Source organism: Mustela nivalis (assembly GCF_964662115.1).
Source record: "Mustela nivalis genome assembly, chromosome: 7".
Lineage (NCBI taxonomy): Eukaryota > Metazoa > Chordata > Mammalia > Carnivora > Mustelidae > Mustela > Mustela nivalis.
Genome location: NC_139026.1, coordinates 5,799,045 through 5,818,855, shown reverse-complemented (window position 1 = coordinate 5,818,855; position 19,811 = coordinate 5,799,045). Strand labels below are relative to the sequence as shown.

General features: G+C 58.3%; 1 protein-coding gene and 1 long non-coding RNA gene across 5 annotated transcripts in view; one reads left to right on the top strand and one right to left on the bottom strand.

Moving 5' to 3' along the window:
- The window catches only part of CYB5R3 (cytochrome b5 reductase 3), a 32,012-nt gene extending 14,488 nt beyond the window's left edge, over window positions 1-17,524 (bottom strand). For 2 of the 3 annotated variants that reach the window (XR_014314043.1, XM_082739908.1), the window contains exons 1-7: window positions 17,393-17,524; window positions 8,240-8,371; window positions 5,177-5,249; window positions 4,717-4,823; window positions 2,426-2,555; window positions 1,983-2,066; window positions 1,648-1,733 (exon numbers count right to left, since the gene is read on the bottom strand). Coding sequence is in view for 2 of the 3 variants with exons in the window: in XM_082739908.1 (XP_082596034.1) it covers window positions 1,648-1,733; window positions 1,983-2,066; window positions 2,426-2,555; window positions 4,717-4,823; window positions 5,177-5,249; window positions 8,240-8,371; window positions 17,393-17,413 (633 nt within the window). In the remaining variant the exon portion in view is untranslated. Of the gene's footprint in view, window positions 1-1,647; window positions 1,734-1,982; window positions 2,067-2,425; window positions 2,556-4,716; window positions 4,824-5,176; window positions 5,250-8,239; window positions 8,372-14,971; window positions 15,097-17,392 lie in introns of those variants that run through there. The other variant, XM_082739909.1, reaches the window with a different exon arrangement.
- Window positions 15,433-19,537, top strand: LOC309869200. 2 transcript variants are annotated; one of them, XR_014314049.1, is made up of 2 exons: window positions 15,433-15,913; window positions 18,793-19,537. It is a non-coding gene; the product is annotated as an uncharacterized lncRNA (long non-coding RNA). The 2 variants fall into 2 exon arrangements; XR_014314050.1 differs by lacking the exon at window positions 15,433-15,913 and adding an exon at window positions 17,550-18,482.
- Window positions 19,538-19,811: the final 274 nt, after the last annotated feature.

Genomic DNA, 19,811 nt, shown 5'->3' with positions numbered 1-19,811 from the left:
GGAACTTCCTGCAGTGACGGGGATGGGAATGTTCTAGATCTGTTATCCCACACAGTAACCACAAGCCACAGAACCCATGAAATGTGGCTATGAAGATCAGGAAAGCGAGTTGTAAATTTTAGTTAATCCTCATTAACTTAAATGTAAATACCTACATGTTCTAGCATGTTCCAGCATGGTCCAGACTCTCCATATGTTACCAGAAATGCTTTAGGTCCAGTAAGCCTGGCTGTCACGTGGGGGTCAGGAACCACGGTTCCCGGTATTGATGCTTTACTAAGCCCCATCCAGTGAGCTGGATTCTTCTTTCTTTTCAAAACTTTCTCTGCTGTGCACAGACACTTTGTCCTCACATAATACTAACAACTTCTTTGCTTTTTGGTACTCTCCTGCCATCACGGACACACACTGCAACTTCCAAAGGCTATGTGACTTCCCACATCACCCCAACCCAGTGCAAACACAGGTATGGAATCTAGCAGCTTCTAGTACGCCAAACATTATACATTAGAAAGGTTTGCAAACATGTAAAATGGGACAGAATTTTCTAAAATACAGTGATTTTTCATAAAATGTGCTCTGGCTCAAGTCCTGGTCCTACTACCTCCTGGGAGACGGGTCAGTCAAGTCCCTCTCTGGGTATCTGAGCTAGAAAGTGAGCAATTTCAAGACCCTGGCTAGTGGGCCAGTGGGCCCCAGGATGCCCTGTATGGGCAACGCAGGGCTGACGGCCCCGGAGACTAGTCCAGCAGCACTAAGTGGAACTACGGTCCTCCCACACCCACCAGTTTGGAATTAATGGCCCTTCCCATGCACCACCCGCCTCGATCAAAGCCACCTTGGTTGGCCTCAGGGCGGTTTACTGAGGCTGTGGGAGTCCAAGGACCTTACAGATGGACAGGACAGAGCCTGGGCCTGAGGTGCCCTAGGATAAGCTGACGTGAACCATATCTGAGAGGCACCGTGGGCCTGGGTGTGGCCCCCACACTGTTGGGGGACATGTGTCTCACCTTGGCATTCCTCCAACAGGGACCACTTTGCAAAACCCACATATTCAGTCATAAAACACTGAATCTACGAAGACTCCCGGGGTGACCCTGCTTCATCAGCTAATTCTACAGTGAGGGAGCGGAGCTCAGAAATGGCAAGTGGTCCATCCAAGGCCACACAAGAGGCCAGGGCAGAGAGCCGGCAGGCGTGGGGAGGACATGCGCTCGGGAGTCAGACAGACCAGGTCCAAACCCAGCCCCAAACCCCCAGCCCAGGGCCTTGCCTGTGGCTGTGCTCTCGGACCCTTGGGCTCCAGGCCAACCCCCATCCCGGCCGGCGTTCTTCCACTCTATTGCCGGCCCCTAACTCTGCCTGTGGAGCGAGTGCTGAGGTTCAGAGGAAGCAGCCAGGGAGCTAATCCCAGGTTGGGAAGGGCTCTGGGTGCTTCGCGCCTTTGGCCCCTGAAGCAGCCCCACTGAGGTCAAACACTGGGCCCCAGACTGAAAACTCCGGGCCCCCACCGGCCGCGGGAAGGCTGCCCATGCACCGGGTGCTCAGAGCACCCTCACAGTCCAGCCCCGGAGCCGCCCAGACACCCTGAGCAGCACCCCCTCCCCACGGGAGCCTGGCTTGCACGTCTCGGGCTCACCCACTGACCTGGTTGGCAAACAGGAGGTGGCACACGGTGGGGTCATGTGGGTCTTTCATGATGGCGCGGATCACCTGCAGCATCGGGGTGATGCCTACAAAACAGCAGCACCCCCCACGCACTGAGTGAGCACCTGCTGTATATGTACCCCCAGGCCCAGTGCCAATGCCAGACAGGCAGGGGGCGGCATGGAGGGGAAGTGCCAGGACAACTGGGCCTGGGGGCCTGCCCTCGGGGAGCTCACAACTGCTTATAATCCGTGCCTCATCCCATGGTCTGACCCTGACCCCCACCCATGACATCGCCTGCCAGGGGCTCAGCAAGGGGCTCTGGGACCACAGACCCGTCCCGCCAGCGATCATGCCGACCGACTTCACTGTCTTGATGACGGGGCTGGACTTCTTGTCTGGACGGATGGCAAACTTCCCTGCAGAGAGAAGGGAGAAGGGGAGACCCCAGCTCTCAAACATGCCACGCCTGGGGCCGGGATGGGGGCAAAGCCAGCCGAGAGAAGCAGGAGGATGAGCCTTTCGCTCCCACCGCAGACAGTGGAGGGGTAGGAGGTGGGCCTGGGGACCCAGAAGTGCTCTGGCTGGATGCTTCCACTTACTGGGTTTCAGGCAAACAAAGCCGATCTGTGGGCTGCCAGTCTGCAATCCCGGGGTGACCAATTCCCCTCCGAGGTGGCCGAGGAAACCGGTCCCCCAACAGGGGTCCCCCACCCAGACAGCAGCAGACCCGGCATTCAGCAAGCCCACCGGGGCTGGGCACTCCAACCCAAATCACCTTTGCCCTGGTAGACCAGCAGCCCGTTCGGGCCCCGGAACTCAATGGTGTCGCCAATCTTCATGTTTTCCAGGTACTGGGACATCTTCCCTCCAGCAGGGAACTTGGGATGGGTGTCTTTGAAGTAAACCTACAAGACACACCCACAGTCCTCGGGCCCTGTTCTCAGGGTCACCGGGCTGGGCTCTGGGCTGCAGGGGGAAGGAGGCTTCTAGGGATCTCTGTGGCCCGCGTGTGGCTCTCTCAGGTGAGAGCCATCCACCAATCTCAACTCACCCATCTGCAGGCCCCCCCGGAGTCTGCCTTTCCCTAACACCTGCCCTGAACACCAAGCGTCCGCCTGGGGAACAAGGCCCCCAACCCGAGGGCTCGATGTATTAACGTCCTGCCAAGAACAGTCTCCGTGCCCCCTCCCGATGGGAGATTCCCACGCTGGGAGTTTAGCACAGACAAGGCTCCGGGAAGCGGGCTTAGCCCCACCCCTCCCTGGCATGTTCTGTTCGTTCCATTCTGTGCTGTCATAAAAGCAGTGTTTCTGGAACAACTTCCCTCCCTGTGCCCTGTGGGACTTCCCCTTTGAAAGAAAGGAAGTTCTACAAGAAAGAGATGGGGAGACGGTGCACAGCTCGCCCCGCCCAGGGCTGGGGTGCCGGGCCTCCAGGGGACGACTGGGGAGGAACCGGCAGCCCAAAAGGCCTGGGCCCCCAGGGCACAGGGGGTGTCAGCATGGGGAAGCGCAGGGACAGGGAGGGAGAGGCAGAGCCACGTGCGGGCCAGCCCTCTGGCTTTTGTCCAGGGCCAGTGGGGAGCAGGGAGCAAGGTCTCTGAGCCAGAGGGGCCCGGTCTTCCTGAGCTTCCCGTCCTCTCCCTGGATGCCACCCCCCAACTCCCGAATACCTTCTCCACATCCGGCTAGAATGATTCCAACAAGAACAGATGCTTGAACCCTCAACAGCTTCCCTTCCTTCTGGACAAACCCCCAAACCCTACTGCCCTCCCCCCACCGCCCTGCCATCCCTCCTCTTGTCCTATGAAGCATCTTCATCTCCTTCCGACCTCAGGGCCTTGGCACCGGGAAGGTCCTCCTCCCTCCTCTCTGGCCTTGGCCTCCACGTCTCAGCCCAGGGGAGCAGCTCCCATCACCCCACCTGACCCACTCTGCCGTGCCCGGTGCCCGGTCTCCTGTGTGAGAGGAGCAAGGGTGTCCTCTCTCCAGGCAAAGACAGGCTCCCGAGCCTGGGCCTGGGCCTCCAGTCATCTAAATGACACCGAGCTACGGAGGGCCCAGGCGCAGCTGTCCTCCGGCCTTCACAGACCCAGGGCCTCAGCTGTGGCCCAGCGGGAGGAGCCTCGGCTCTGTCCGTCCACCCCTGATGGGCCCAGTGAGGGGCCTGCACAGTGCAGTTAGGAGTAAGCCCGGCCCCCGGGACTGTGGGGTCAGGGTGGGCCATGGGGGTTTGGGCCTCTCCTGGCAGGTCTCCAACTCCACACCCCCACTGGCCTGGGCTGGTCGCATGTGTCAGACGGGCCGGGCCGTCTGGGAACACGGATCGTTCCGCAGAGCTTCTGCTTCCAATTTCACAGAAGTATACTGCGCTATGATTGTCATTTTTCTTTCCACTCAAATGTGATTTTTTTTTTTTTAAGAGAGCACGTGAGAGACAGAGCACATACATGCAAGTGTGGGTAAGGGGCAGTGGGAGAGAAAATCCCAAGCACACCCCATGTTCTGCGTGGAGCCCGACTCAGGGCTCGATCGAGCCCCCCAGATGCCCCTCAGTGTGGTGATTCTTCAGATCCTCGCTGGCTGTGTCTCTGGTCTCAGGGCTGCCTCTCCCCTACAGTGTGCACCCACCCCTGCCCGTGAGGGAGCCAAGCTCCCCAGACAACGACCGAGCTCCTCACACCACTCCCGAGGGGGCTTTGGGATGTCTCTTAGGAAAACGTGCTTGGGAAGGGACCGGCTGGTCACCGACACCATGTGACTGAGCGCATCGGAGCGGGCCCCCTGCGGCCACAACCGGACACCCGGTGCAGGCCTCGGCGGTCTAAGGGCAGGCAAGTGAGCTCTGCACAAGCTGGTCAACCTTCCCGGTTTCTCTTCTGCAGATGACCCTCCCTGAAGCTGCTCCTCCTGGACTCCAGGCCCTGCCCGCTGCCCCTGCCTGTGCCGGGAAACTCCAGTTCACTTTCATTTAGAACCCGGCACGAGGGAGCACCGGGCCCTCAGAGACCGGGTTATAGGGGATGCGGTCCCCCCGGCCCCCACAAGGCCCCGGCCCCGACCTCACCTTGATGACCAGGTCCACAAAGCCCTTGTCGTCATCGCTGGAGACCGGCGTGTAGGGCCGAATGACCAGGTTGCCATCGATCCGAGCTGAGAGGTAGATGTGCTGGCCTGCAGGACGAGATGGGGGGGTTCTGGTCCCGGAGGGTCCGCGCACTACCTCTGCAGGGTGTGCTGGGTCTAGTCGGTCATCGCCTGCGCCCTGCCCTGTCCTCAAGAGGCCAGCCTGGCCTCAGCTCCAGGCCCCCTTCCCGCCCCCACAGGGCTTCCCATGTCCCAGCTTCCTGCTGTCACAGCTCTGCTCCCGCCAGAGACGCTGTCAGGGACACCGTGGATGTCCCCTCTCATTCGCACACTCATTGAAGGGCCCGTGTGGCTGTCCTTGGTCCTTGAAGACTTCCCCACTCTCCCTAGTTCAAGGGCAAAGCTCCCAGTTCTCTGACCTAGGCCCCAGCTCCACTCACCGACGGGGAGGCCCAAGATGTGCTGGGGCGACGGCAGGGCGAAGCGGAACCGCCGGGTGTCGTGGCTGATCACCTGTGAAGAGGCCTGAGCTGTCAGCACCTGGGGCAGAGCGGCCCCCAGCCCTCATTCTGGACGCGTCCCGCGTCATCCAGAAGGGATGCTGATGTCACATGTGGACGTACAACGTGTGCACACACGTGTGCACAGGCAAGGAGTCAAACACGCACCACGTGTGCCTCTGCTCTCACTGGCCCAGAGTAGGGCAGGGACCCACCCAGGACCCCCCAGCATGGGGATTAGGGTATGGAATGAACTCAGGATCCCAACGGGAGGCTGCCAGATGGCCCAGAAAATTCTGAGGGCAAGAGGGAGGATCCAACCCTGCCATCAGCTTGGGGAGGGTCCTGGGGAAGCAGAAAGACCTCGGGCCCTGGGCTGGCAAACTAAGGGCAGGGCTGAGACAAGGCCCGTGTGCTGAGGGCCGGGGACACAAGAGAGGGCTCCAGATGATGCTAAAAGTCCCCTGAGAAGTGGGACGGCCATGACGGCAGCGGGCTGCACAGGGCAGAAGCGCACCAGCCCCACTGCCCACAAGGTCACGGCCACAGCTAAGCCAGGCCTCCACCCTGCGCAGGGTGGGCAGGCGATGGCCATTTCTCCCCAGAGTGGGGCAGAGGCTGGTTAAGAGCCAGGCTCGGCCAAGGAAGGAGCCAGAACCAAAGCCCCCCATTCCCCATTAAGCAGACTTAAACCAAGGCCGGGGAGGCAAGTCTCCCACAGTAAGCTGTGGTAAGAGCTGGGAATAAGCCCAGAGCCCCAGCCCCCTGAGGCCGCTGCGGGGTCTCTCCTGCACCCGGCCACTATCCAGCATGGGTCTGCGCCCACACGAGGCTAGGCGACGTGGCAAGGTCCACTGATGGGCAGCGTCATCACTTGGAAGGAGGACAGCAGACTCTCCAAAGGAGCAGAGCACCATTCTGAGCGGCCCTGAAGCCGACAAGCAGAGGCAGGAGGCCCGGATCGCAGAAAGCCAGAGCCCGGCCACCCCCTAGGACAGCCCCAGCGGTCTCTGCACCCCCAGCCCCAGCCCGAGGCGGCCTCCCCCGTGAACCTTGCGCTCCATGCAAACTGAGTCCCCAGGCCTCCTGGGAACAGAGTCCAGGATTATCAACTGGTCCTGGGCTCAAGGTCAGAAGCCCACACGCCAGGCAACTTTGGGAAGAAGAGGAACAGGGAAAAACACTGATAATTCCTGGGCTGGATGACAGAGGCGGGGCCCAGCAAAGTCATGAGGCTAACGTCTGTGCAAGGCTCAGCATGGGGCTGCTGGCCAGGGTGAGCCGACCGGTCCACCCCCCAGAGCTCCAGGGAGACCTTGAAGGTCAGCAGGTTCAGGAAGGGCAAGCAGTGGGGGAGGGGGCCTCCCTGCACCACTGGGGGAGCTTAGCGAACATATCAAAAAGCGGACCCGGGGGCACCTGGGTGGCTCAGTGGGTTAAGCCGCTGCCTTCGGCTCAGGTCATGATCTCAGGGTCCTGGGATCGAGTCCCGCATTGGGCTCTCTGCTCAGCAGGGAGCCTGCTTCCCTTCCTTTCTCTTTCTGCCTGACTCTCCGTCTACTTGTGATTTCTCTCTGTCAAATAAATAAATAAAATCTTTAAAAAAAAAAAAAAAAGCGGACCCGGCCGCTGACCCCCAAAAGCCACCACTAGGCTCTAGTGGGGGAAGGAGCAGATTTAACTGCTTCGGACAATCAAAAGGGACTGGCGGGTCGACTGTGTGACTGCGCTATGGGGAAATGCTAGACAGTGGTCAAAAATAATTTGGATGAGACGTGGTAAGGTGTCCGTGTTGTATGGCTGGGTGAAAAAAATTAGATTCTTAAAAAAGTGACAGTAAGTATACACACGCCTAAAACTGCACACATCACACGTGTATGAACGGGATGCCCAGGAAAAGGCTCGCACGGCCCGCGAAGGGGACCCTCCGTATGGAGGCGGCATGGAGGGGTGTTAATACTCAACAAAGAATGTTTATAGTGGGCACATATAAGCCACACGTTCTTTCTGGAATTAAAATGGTTAAAATATATATAAAACATATTGAAAAGATAAAGCCTCATACAAGTTTCTGGGGAGTGGTGATTTTTTTTTTTCTTTTTCCTCTCTTTGGCTTTTGACTTGTCTGTGACCTCCTGGTTCTGAGCCTCAAGGGGCCTCAGACTGGTGTGGAGCTCAGGGTGGAGACGGGGCAGGGCCCAGGGCCTGGCAGGTGACTTTCTCCACTCCATGACTCAGTTCTCCCTGTCACACCCTTTGGAGGCAGCTGCGGTGGCCAGAAATAGCACCAGGGAGGGGCTCTGGTGAGGGAGAGGAGAGAGAAAAGCAGCTGCTGTAGGGAGGCGGGGCAAAGGCAGGAGAGGATGGTTTTAAATCATGATCAGATCTTTGAAAAGGGAAAGGGTCAAACAGGAGGGCAAGAGTGAGCCTTCCAGAGGGGGCAGATGACCACAAGATCACGAATCTGCACAGAGGCAGAAAGTACCAGGGTCCCACAAGCAGGGCTCAGAGAAGGCGACCTGGAGGCAGGGGGGAGTCGTTTGCTTTAAGGAAAGGGGCACTGGGATGAGAAGCACCTGGGACCAAGGCAGGGGCAGGCCTGAGTCCTCATTCTACCCCTAACTCACAGTGTGACCTCCAATGCCCCCCACTCCTCTCTTGCCCTCTGTTTTCCCACCTGTTAAATGGGCGCTTAGATCCCAAAGTCCTGAGGGGTCCGCTTGCTCTGGACTTCTGTGGGAAAGAGTGTGGTTTGCAGAGCAGGCTCTGTGGTCAGAGACCTGAGTTCGAGCCCCTCTGCCTGCTTACTGGTAGTAGCCCTAGAAGGGGACATCACTTCAATTTCCCCATTTGAAAGATGGGCAGACAACAGGATCTATTTCGGGGGGAGAGGAACTTGTTCCCTGAGCACAGGGCAGGCGCCAAGAGGCTCTGCGGGGCCAGAGGGAGGGCAAGGAGCCTCCGTGGCCCGGATGCTGCAAGCCCGGGGTGTCAGGCCCTCACCTCCTTGTCGATGAGCCGCAGCGGGTACTTGATGTCCGGGCTCTCAAGGGTGATGGCCGGGGCTGAGCGCTGGAACAGCTTCATGAGCAGGTTGTAGAGGAACCAGACTGGGGACAGGACCACGTGGCCCAACTGAAATGACAGGGAGAGAGCCACGAGGTCAGCTGGCCTGCCACCTGCCCTTCCCGCAAACACAACAGTTGGTTCACACCTCCAGGCCTCTGCTCATGCTGTTGCTTCTGCCAGGAGCACCCTCTCCCCACCACCCTCATCCAGGGAACCCTGGCATCCACTTTGGTGCCGGCTGGGAGAAGTTACAAAACCCAGGCATATGAAACCTATCGCTATATTTCTAAGTCACTGGCAAAGCTCCATTTCCCAGAGGAACCAGGACAAAGAAAGCTACATAACAGAGCAGGTGTCCCTTTTCACTTTGGCTGCCAGGAAGCTCAGAGTAAAGTTCTCAAGTAATTGTGCTTAATCTTGGGCACTGAGTATCTGTGCTCCCTCCCTCTTTCCCTTCCTTTAGTCAACTTCTCTGCTCCCTCGTCCTGAGCCCGGAAGTTCTGAGGGACAGCTGAGGCACTGAACTGGGCATGGAGAGCTCTGCTCCTTGTTGGCTGTGTGATCCTGGCTAATTCCCTTGCCCTCTCTGAAATGAATTGGACCAGATGATTTGCAAGGACCCCTGAAACTCAGAGAGTCTACTGCCCAGAACCGTGATGAGCCCTACATGGTCGTTCAGCACCACTTTACAGATGAGCAAGCAGCTCAGAGAGGTGAACCAACTTGCCCAGAGTCCCACAGCAGGCGGGTGGGGAGCTACAATGTGAACCTGAGTCCACTGGCTTCCACAGTCACACTCTTAAACATCTGGCCCATGCTCCCTCTCCTACGTGACCTTGAGAGGCTCCCCCTTGCCAGCCCCCTACCCCCCACAACTCAACCTCACAAACACCCTAAAAGATGGCTTAGATTTTTATCTATCTTTTAAGTAGACTTACTTTTAAGATTTATTTATTTATGATGGGGAGAGACTTGAGCACACGGTGGAGCAGCAGAGGGAGAGGGAGAGTAAGGTCCAAGCAGACTCTATGCTGAGCACAGAGCCCGACACGGGGCTCGATCCCACAACCCAAGACAAAACCAAGAGTCGGACACTCAACTGACTGTGCCACCTAGCACCGGTTAAAAAACACAAAACCCAAATTCCCTGGCCAGATAGCTCACTGCACTTCGGTTTACTTGGGGAGAAGAGCCTTACAGAAGCTAACAACTGGTCACCCATCCTCTCTAGCTGGTTTTGTCCCAGGGCAAATCACTCGGCCTCTCAGAGCTGTTTCTCCAACTGTGAAATAGGATCATTTCATCTGCCTCTAACCACGAGGGAAACAGTAAGGGCCATTCCCCAGGATAACTCAAAAATGGCACAAAAAAAACACAAAGGAAGGTCAGAGAACTGGTCCTCATTAAAGGAAGCTCTTGTGGGTTAAACAGAGGCCCCCAAAGACATACCCACCCGGATCCTGGGAACGCGACCTGACCAATAATGGACCTTTGTTGATGCAACCCAGCTAAGGATGTGGGGCTAAGTATCTAGGATTATCCCGGTGGGTCCCCAACCCCATGACAAGTGTCCATATAAGAGAAAGAAGACTCAGAGTGAACTTGAAGACAGAGACAAAGACTGGAGGGAGGTGGCCAACAGCCAAGGAAGCTAAACGTTGTTGACAACCACGGGAAGTAGGGAGACAAGAAGGACCCTCCCCTAGACTTCCAGAGAGGGGCCCTGCCAGCACACTGATTTCAGACTTCTGGCCTCCGGAAGTGTGAGAGAATCATGTCTGCTGTCTTATGCCAGTTTTCGGTGACTCTTACAGTTCTAGGAAGCCGAGAGAGAGGCCAAAGAGACAGAGCACTGGAACGTGATGCGTGTCTTTGGATTATAATCTTGGGCCAGAAATAAAACAACTATAAAGGGCAATATTTTTTTTAAGATTTATTTATTATCTGAAGCAAAGAGAGACAGAGAGAGCGCGCGCGCGCAAGCAGGGGAGAGGCGGAGAGGGAGGGAGAGAATCTCAAGCAGGCTCCCCGCAGAGCACAGAGCCCGCCATGACCCATTCCGTGACCATGACCTGAGCTGAAATCAAGAATCGGGATGCTCGACCACGGAACCACCCAGGCGCCCCTACAAAGGGCAATATTGAGACAACTGGTGAAATCTGAATTAAGGCCCATGGATTAGATAAGGGCATTGCAGGGGCGCCAAGTGGTTCAGTCGGTTAAGCATCTGCCTTCAGCTCACGTCATGATCCCAGAGTCCTGGGATCCAGTCCTACGATGGGGTCTAGGTGGGGAGCCTGCTTCTCCCCTTCCCTCTGCCTGCCACTCCCCCTGCTTGTGCTCGTGTTCTCTCTCTCTTCTGTCAAATAAATAAATAAAATCTTAAATCTTAAAAAAAAAAAAAAAAGGTGGAAGAGCACTGCATCAATGTCACTTTCCTGAATCGATCACTGTCCTGTAATAAGGCAACAGAATGCCTTTGTCCTTAGGAGATACACACTCAAATATTTAGGGGCAAAGGGGCTTTGTACCTATACCTTACTCTTAAATAGTTAAATAATAATGAAATATACACACACCCACAATAACGCAAATAACGCAAATACAGTAATCGTTAACTACATTAGGGACAAGGTCCGTCTGAGCAAAAAGTATACAGGAATTCACACATTATTGCAACTTTACTGTAAGTTTGAAATTATTTCAAAATAAAAAGTGGGTGTGGGGTGGGGAGGAGCCCACACTGGTGGTTCAAACAGTGAGGCTGAGATCCAAAAGTCCACACTGCTTCTCCAGAAAGCTGGCTCACATTTTTGTTCTCTAGCCATCATGGACACACCTCCCTAACTTTGGTTCTCTCAGCAAATGATCATGTGTTCTCCTTATCATTACCATACAAGTTCCCCTTTTTGCCTTGACTGCCAGGAAGCTCAGAGCCAAGTCTTTCAATTACACAGCTTCTTGAGGTAGCATATTCTGCAGAGCGTAGACCTGGAAGTGGCTGGTGAGAGAGGACCTCGCCCCCCAAGGCCCACCCCGCTGCTCCCTGGCTTCCTAGACGCCTTGCCAGGATTCTCCACTTTCTATCGACCCAGGGAGGGTGCTCTGGCTGAGTACCTGAGGCCTCTCGGAGACTCAGTGTTCTCATCTGTAGAAGAAAGACTGACTGACTGCTCTGTTCGCCTTCTGGGGGAGCCGGGATATGAGCTGAGATGGGGGTGTCCAGGTTACAGAGGAATGTGGGTGCACACACAGGAACTTTGTCCTGCCGCCCTCAGTGGGCCTCTGCCAGCGGGGAGATGGAATACCCGGGTGAAGGAAGGGCAGAAGCACCATGGCCCCTGTTCCCTGAACCGGCCCAGCAGCTTCAAGTTACCTTGTGGCTGCTACGGTTTCAGGCCCTTTGTTTGGGCTTAGAACAATGGGCCTCTCTCCCAGGCAGGGCCTCCAGGCTGGGTACAGCCTAGGCCCCACCCCACAGAGGCCCTGGTCTGTGACTAATGGGTCTGAAGGAAAGGCTCCCTAGAGCCAGCCAGGGCTCCCTTCTCCAACCCCGCCCATCACAGCAGGGGCTGGGGCCACCCGGCGGGGGTCTCTGGCCACTGCCCATTTACCCAGCCCCCACCATATCCCAGACAGCACAGTGTTTCACCCATCCTGGGACTCATTAAGGGGCCTGGCGGGCAGCCCTGGACTCGGGGGTCAGGAGGCCCAGGTGTGAAACCCCAGCTCAGGACCTCAGGGGGAGAACCTCAGCCTTTCTAGGCCCTGCCCTCCTCAAGTACAAGAGGACGTCCTATCTGGGGGCAGGGGGGGCTGGAGGGTGGGAGGTAGGGGGGACTGGGCGGGGGGGGGGGGGGGATGACGGAAAAGGCCTCACGCAGGGTTGGTGGGGCAACCGATCCCAAGCTGGGACTGCCCAGTGAGCGACACAGGAGCAATCTGCAGTACTACTCCTCCTTTCGGCCTCAGGCCGCAGGCACCATGTTCATCACCAGGTCACAGATAAGGAAACAGACCCAGAGAAGGGCCGTATCTCGCCCCAACTGCACCAAAGCCAATTCTCAGAACCACACTCACAAGGGATATAACTGTCCCTATTCCTCAAGTGACTTCCCTGTGGTCGGTCCTACAGCAAGTCAGGGGAGAAGCCAGGACTCAGCACCAGGCCCGTCTAGCTCTTCCCAGGCCAGGACAGGTGCCCTCTCGGTGCCCTGGCCACAGAGCCCGAGGCTCGAATCCCACCCACCACTGTCCCATATCCTGCCTCCCACAATGAGGCCCCAACTGCCAAGCCAACGATGGGGCCCCCAGTCCCTCCTCAAACACCCGCGATGGCTCCCCCGCCTACATTCCTACTGTATGGCTACAGCTCTGGCCAAAAGCCCTTCTTGCCTCGGGCCTTTGCACAGTCTTCCTTCTGCCCCAATCACCCTTCTTCTTCCCTCATCCAGACAGAAAACTCCTACTGATCCTTCCGAGCCCAGGTCAAAGATCAAATCTTCCTTGACTGGCCCTACCTAGCTAATCTGGCCCTCAGTGGACTTCCACAGCCCCTGCTCCCCTCTGCAAACTCGGTGGGGGTGGGGAGAATCCGCAAGCCCCTCCCAGTCAATCAGAGAAGCCCTATGTTTTGGGAGCACTGTTTAGGGAGAGAGTGGAGTGAACTTACATTAGCAGGAAATCACCATTGGAAGGAGCCCTGCAGATGGACTGAAATGACCGTAAGGGACAGCTGGAGTTGGGTCTGGGGCTCCCTGGAGGTTTATTCTCCCCAGACCTTGGCCAAGTTTGATAACACAAGACCCCCTGGGCCTGCAGCTCGCTCTGCAATTGGCAAAAGGCCTTCCCTTGCATTTCCTCACTGACCCACAGCAGTCCGTGAGAGTCGGGCCCACCGCATTCATGTGACAAATGAGGAAACGGAGGCGTCGAGGCCCGGGTAGAGTCTGGGCTTGGGTCCCCAATTCTCTGTCACTTATCGCTCACCTGCCCCAAGCCCACAAACACTGGCTGTGACAAAGATCCCAGGTCAACAGCTCCGAAGGCAAGTCCTGAACACAGGCTGCAGCCCCTGCAGAGCCCTTCCAGAGGCCAGGTACCAGCCTCGGGGACCGCGGATGCCAGCCTGCGCTCAAAAGGCCCGTGTGTGGTCACAGCTGACATGCCACAGCAGACCCCAGAGCAGGAACCCCAGGAGGTAGACATCTGGGTGTCTCCTCACCACGGCACACCCCCCCCCCCCAGAGACACTTGGTAAATATTTGTGGAAAAAAATCCAGGGCCCACCCCCACCCCAGGCCGTTCTCTGACTCCCTTTATTTTGTCTGGAAGTTTCAGGAACCAGGGCAAGAGGCCAGGTCCCTCCCGGGCAAGCTCAGGGCACCCGCTTACCCTGTCCTTTTGAAAAACCCACAGCCCTTCACAGAGCACAGGCCAAGGTGGCTAGGACCCTTGCTCCCACCCTGCTGGGCACAGCCGCCTTCCAGAGGTCCGGAAGGATCAGTGCCCTGGGCCCGGAAGGAGCTACTTCCATGGGCAGTAGACAAATGTCAACCGCCTTCCTTCTAGTCCCCACTCCCCGTGACGGGGCTACATAGAGCACCTAATTATCTCTCATAACCCTGTAAGCCCAGAGACCGGAGCTATTACCACTCCCAACCAGGCAAGGAAGCAGAGGCCCGGACGACAGACCTGGCCCAAGGGCCAGCATTTGAACCCAGGCATCTGACTCAAGTCCACGCCCTGAGTCACTGTACAACAGTCTCTGTGCCCGCGGGCCCTGTGTGGCCCCGAGAGAGCAGAGGTGGGTTTGCAAGCCTACACCTTCCTATCCGGGGGGCAGCTGTGGGCTGTCAGTCCTTCAGGCCATAAACCCCAGGAAGCACACCTCACACCAGAATTGTGCCGGATTCGGGGGACACAAGCCACGGGACCCTGCCCCTGAGGAACTCAAGCCAGTGGGAAGACAGACACAGCCAGGGGAAAGGGTACAGTGGAAAGGTAAAGACTTCAGCTCCCAAAAATGGAAGGCTCTGCCAGATTCACAAGGGGTAGGGATGCTCTGTTCCCGCAACTTGGGAGTAGAATGTGCTCTGCCCGGCACCCCCACACGCAGCGCAGGCCACTGCTCCCACCCCTGCCCACCCCTGCCCACCCCTGCCCACCCCTGCCCGCAGAAGGCAGAAGGCTGAGCCCAAGGCCCCGCCCCGGCTCGCGCTCGGCCCAGCTGCTCATACACAGACACACACATGTACCCACACGTACAACCAGGTCACCGCAGCCACTGGGGGGCGGGGGGGGGGTCTGGGAGACAGGTGCCTGCCTCCCAGACCTTGACCTGATGCCCCTCCAGGCCATGCTCTGCCCCTCAGGGAATCCTCCACCTGCCTCTCCTCACCTCTGCTGACACAGGAGGGGGAGAGGGGAAGGAGCAGCCAAAGTCCCGGGATGTCTCCAGGGAGCGCCCAGCACACCCACCACTGCTGAGGGGCTGGGTAGCCCCCCACTCCGCCACCCTCCCCAGGGCAGCCCACCCTGCTGCTCAGCCCCTGGAATTCCCTACTGGGACCAGACGTGCCATCCACTCTACCCGGGCTAGGTCTGAGGGAGCAGGGTGAGCCCTCCCCAGGCGCCAGCTCCCTGTGCCAAGGCTTAGAGGCTTACCTGCCTTGTCGCCCACCAGCTGTCCTGCAGGGATCTGGGTGTCCACCTCCCTCCTGGCCCCCTTCTCAGGAAGTGGAAGGAAGTGGGAGGGAGTGGAGGAAGTTCTGCAGGGGGGGATCCTGGCTCGCAACTGTGGGGGAAGGGAACGCGGGAGGAGGGGCAGGGGGACAGCAATGGGGCTCTCAGCAGAGAAGACACAGCCCTGCTCTCCTGGGGCCAGGGATGAAGGCCACAGACTAGGCAGAGAGCTGGGGGTGGGGGGCAGTGGAAAGCCTGGGACTCTACCTGTGATGGCAGCCTGTCAGCCTGTCAGGGCCCCCTGAGCACTCAATGGCTGAGCTGGGGACAGGGGAGCCACAGTCCTAGATGGCTGGCCAGTCCCCCAGTGTTCCCCCCAGGTGGCTGACTAGACTCCGGAGCCAACCCCTGAACCGGGGGGGGGGGGGGGGGGGGGGGGGGGGGGGCGGGCTGGAGCATGGGAGGAGGCTTCCTGCGGAGCCTGCATGTCCCAGATAAGGCGCCCCAGAGCAGTCTGCTGGGCAGAGCTGGAGCCAGCCCCCTGCAGACCCTGTAGAGCCTGAGCCCAGGAGGCCTGGCTAGGGTCTGCTGTGGGTATTTCGGGCTAAGCGGGAATCCGAGCAGGGCAAACAAGGAAGGGGCCATTCCTGCCCAGCCACGGGGGAGAGGGGGCATGTAGGGGGACCGGCCTGCCATCCGGGATGGTGGCTCCCTGTCCCCAGCACAGCTGAGTGCTCAGAGGGCTCCTTGGGCAGAGGAGGCCGAGGAGTTACTGAGTCTCCTGATCCCCAGACTGGGCTCTGCCCCCACAAGGCGGTTGCCAGGGAGCCTTGGCTCTTCAGCAAAAATGGATGGAGCAGCCACACGCTGGGGACGCAGTGACAAATCCTACCACCAGCAGCCAGAAGGTGAGAAGCACAGCAGGTAAACAGCCAGGGTGGGGGTCAGGGGTCGAGGAGCACGTTCCTCTGCAGCTGAGTAATGCCCATGGGTTCGCCCTGGGCAAGGCTGCTGCACGGCCTGAATGTCCCCCAGAGTCCTGGGCTGGGCCACAACTTCAGGCCAAGAGGCCTTTTGGCCTCATGAGGAGGAGCCCTCACAGAGGGAGGAGGCAGGCACCCTCCAAACCCTGGGCGCCTGGGGTGGGGACGGCGGTCGAGGCAAGCGGTCCTGGGCCTCGTCCTTAGTGCCAGCCCTGTGGCCTGCTCCCCGTGTCCAGCCAGCACCGGGGACCACAGTGTGTGCAGGGATCTGGGCAGCTGCCCTCTGGCTACAGCCTTCTCAAGGAGCACACGGCCCCAGCCCCACCGTGGGGGCTTTTGAGAAATCCAAGGGCAGAGGCGTGGGGGGCTGGGGAGGCCCTGCGCCAGTCCAAAAGGGACAGCAGGATGGTGGACTTTGGAGCCCACAAATCCAGGCCCTGCCAGGCATCGGCAGGTGACCAAGTGTGAGCTGCATTTCTTCATCTGTGAAATGCCGCTCACAAGTCAGTCAGTTTCTAGCCTTCCCCGGAGAGCCGGAGGCGAGCCCAGCCGGGCAGCCCCGCAGGGCCCCTTCCAGCCAGACTAGGGTGCCGCGGAGTCAATGAGGCCCCAAGAAGCCACAGACCCTGCCACCAGGAGAGAGTGCACACCAACGGCACTCCCACGCCCACGTGCTCTCAGACGCTCTCACACACATTCACTCCCGCCTGCTCACTCAGCCACACAGGCTGCTCGGCCGCACACCTCCACACGCACACTGGCCACCACGCCCGGCCCATGGATTCACGCTCAGCCACACATCTGCACCCTCGAACATGCATGCCCATTCACGCTCACTCTCGTGCACACTCACACTTCACATCCAGTCACTTCATATATTCAACCAGCCGCCTATTTGCACGCACAAACGCGTGTGCGTTCACACTGCCACGCACTCTCGTGCACACCCACACGTCACCCCGTCGTGTCATTTATTCACACTCAGCCACACACGTGCGCTCTCAAACTCATTCCCATTCACACTCACACTCGCTCACCGGCACACTCGGTCACACTCCAACTTTCCCTGCCACACCCTCTCCCACCCGCACTCGCAGGGCTCAGGCGCAGCCCGCTCCTCCCTGCACAGGGCGGGACCGGGCGGGACCAGGAGGGATGGAGGGGGGGTGGGATGCGGGCGAGCGGGCGGGGCGCCCAGTGTCCGTCAGCCGGGTGCCCGCCCCCGGAGCCCGCCGCCCGCACGCCCCCCACCCCGGTCAGGAGAGCTGGGTCCCGGGGACGGAGGAGGGCCGGGGCGTGAGTCGCGGCTCCCGCGGGACACGCGCGGGGCGGGGTGGGCCGGGTGGGGTCCCCGTGCCCCCCGTCCCCGCGGCCCCCCGCGCCCCCGTCCCCGCGGGCCCCCGCGCCCCTCCCCGCCTACCGTGCTCAGCTGGGCCCCCATCGTGGCGCCGCACGGTGCTCCTCCGCCGCTGCCGAGACAGTCGGGCCGCCGCGCCCAGGCCCCGCCCCCCGGTCGCGTCACCTCGGCGGAGGGCGGGGCCGCGCGGACCCAGGCGGCCCCGCCCCGCACGCCGCCGCAGGGAAGGGGCGACCTGGGAGTTGCCCGCGCGCTGCAGGGGGCCGGCGGCCGGCGGCGGCGTTGGGGTCTCCGTGCGAGCGCGCAGCCGGGCTCCGGCCCGCGGGGCGGCCTGGAGTCGCACGTCGGCCTTCTCTGGGTCCCTTTTGTCACCAGAAAGAGGGAAGGTGGCGCCCCTCCTCGTCGGGATCCGGAACAGAAAATCCGGAAGCGGCCAGGCCACGCCTGGCCTAAAGTCGGACGGGGGCGCCTAGCGCGGCGCTGGGCCTCACGGGCCTTCCCGGTCCTGACACTGCTTCGCTGCGTCCCCCTCCCGGCCTTTGAACCCGCTGTTCCCTCTCAACGGGACACTGTCCCCCGCTGCCTCAGGGCCGCCCCGCTCACTGTTTGGCCGCAGGCCAAATAGCTCTTCCTGCCGCTGAAGTCTTCCCACTGTGTTCCCTCCTGGGGTGGCCTGTCCCCAGGCCCACTGCATCCCAGGGGACTGTGGGCTCCCTGAGGGCAAGACTTATTATTATTTTTTTTTTTTTAAGATTTATTTATTAGAAAGGGAGAGGGAGAGAATTCTCAAGCGGGATCCTCTGGCCTGCCCCGCCCCACGCTGAGCGCACAGCCTGATGGGGCTCAATCCCAGAAACCTGCCATCACGACCTGAGCCAAAATCAGGAGTCCCCAGGGGTATAGTGGTTGCTCAGTAAATACTTGTTGGAAGAGTGAGCTGAACAGCCCATGCTGGCTCCAGGGAGGCTCTCTGGCCTTGGCCTCCTGGAACAGCCTTGGACTCAGAAGTGAGCTTCTGTGGGATGTGAGCTTCTGTTAGTCTGACTGCTCAGGCTGCCGGCCCCATGTCCCTGCAATGTGATGCTGTCCAGGCAGAGAAGAACTCGGCCTTCCAGGCAGAAGGAGATGGACAGAACCTGGAGGTAGAAGCAAGGTGGACAGACACCGGGTTGCAAACACCAGAGGCTCACTGTGCCCGGAGCTGGACCAGGGGGCACAATGAGATTATGTAAAGCCAGGATGAGGCAGTCTGGGGACCTGGGTGGAGGGCACAGCGATGGGGGTAAATGTGGGGGATTTAGGCATGTGGGGGAGAGAAGGGCTGGTTTTGAAAGGCAACGGGACAGCATGGAGGGAGGGACAGAGAAACAGATCTAAGGGTGAATGTCACAGCAGATCAGTCAGGTATAATTTGTCTTATTGATCTCAATTTTCTTCTTCTTCTTTTTTTTTTTTTTTTTTAGTAATCTATGCCCAGCATGGGGCTCAAACTCAGGACCCTGAGATCAAAAGTTGCATACTCCCCTGACTGAGCCAGGCCGGTGCCCCCTTACTGAACACAATTTTAATATTATGAAGGAAGTAATCAAATCAGAAAGCTTGTCTTCAGAGTGTGCAGCCAGTAACTTCCCACGGGTAGGTCCTTCTTAGGATAAGCGCCCTTGTCCACAGACGCCTTCCACTGAGGCCCGGGAGCAGATGACCCCTGACCTCCTTGTTTTCTCCAGTCACTTCTGGTTTTCTTCGTATCCCTTAATGACGATGATTATCACAAATGTGGACATGTGATGTTGGAGGTCGCTCTCCTTGTGAAATCTGGAGGTGACTGACTTGGCTTTCTCCTTTCGGTCAGCCATCCTCACAAGCTAGGAAGAATTCCCACACAGGGATTTTCCTCGAAAGATCCATCCCTTAACTGGCATTCAATACACAAACAAAACTTAAGTACCATTTAGACTAAGGCTATAAATGCTAGTCCAGCAAACAGTCCCACAAAATCAGAATTAAGACAATCTATTTTTCTGTCTTGTAGTATTATTTAAATTATTAGATGTCTTTGTAGACTCAAGAAGGAAATAGCCTTCCTCCTGAAGTCGTCATGTTATTACCGCCTTTCGTAGGATTTTATTAACTCTCCACTTCTCTTTATTTATCTCTCGGAACCTCTTCATTTTTTCTGTATATAAAATTAACAGTGTTCATAATCAACACAAATCGTTGAAGCGTTTTGCTTTCACTGTAATAAATCCTGTCTGTGTTTACACCTCAACTCAGTAACACACGTCAGTATGTAAAGCACAAAAAGAGATTCCAGTCCTAGTTACATCTGTAAGTGTCTCTGGAAAGCGACTCACCTGCCAGGCCCGGCCTCACATGGGTGTTGGCTCCGGCTTGCCAGTGAGACCACAGTCCGTGACTACACATGAGTTTGGGGAGGCCAGACCTGGTACATGAGTGGACAAAAGTTGAAGCTGAAGCCAAA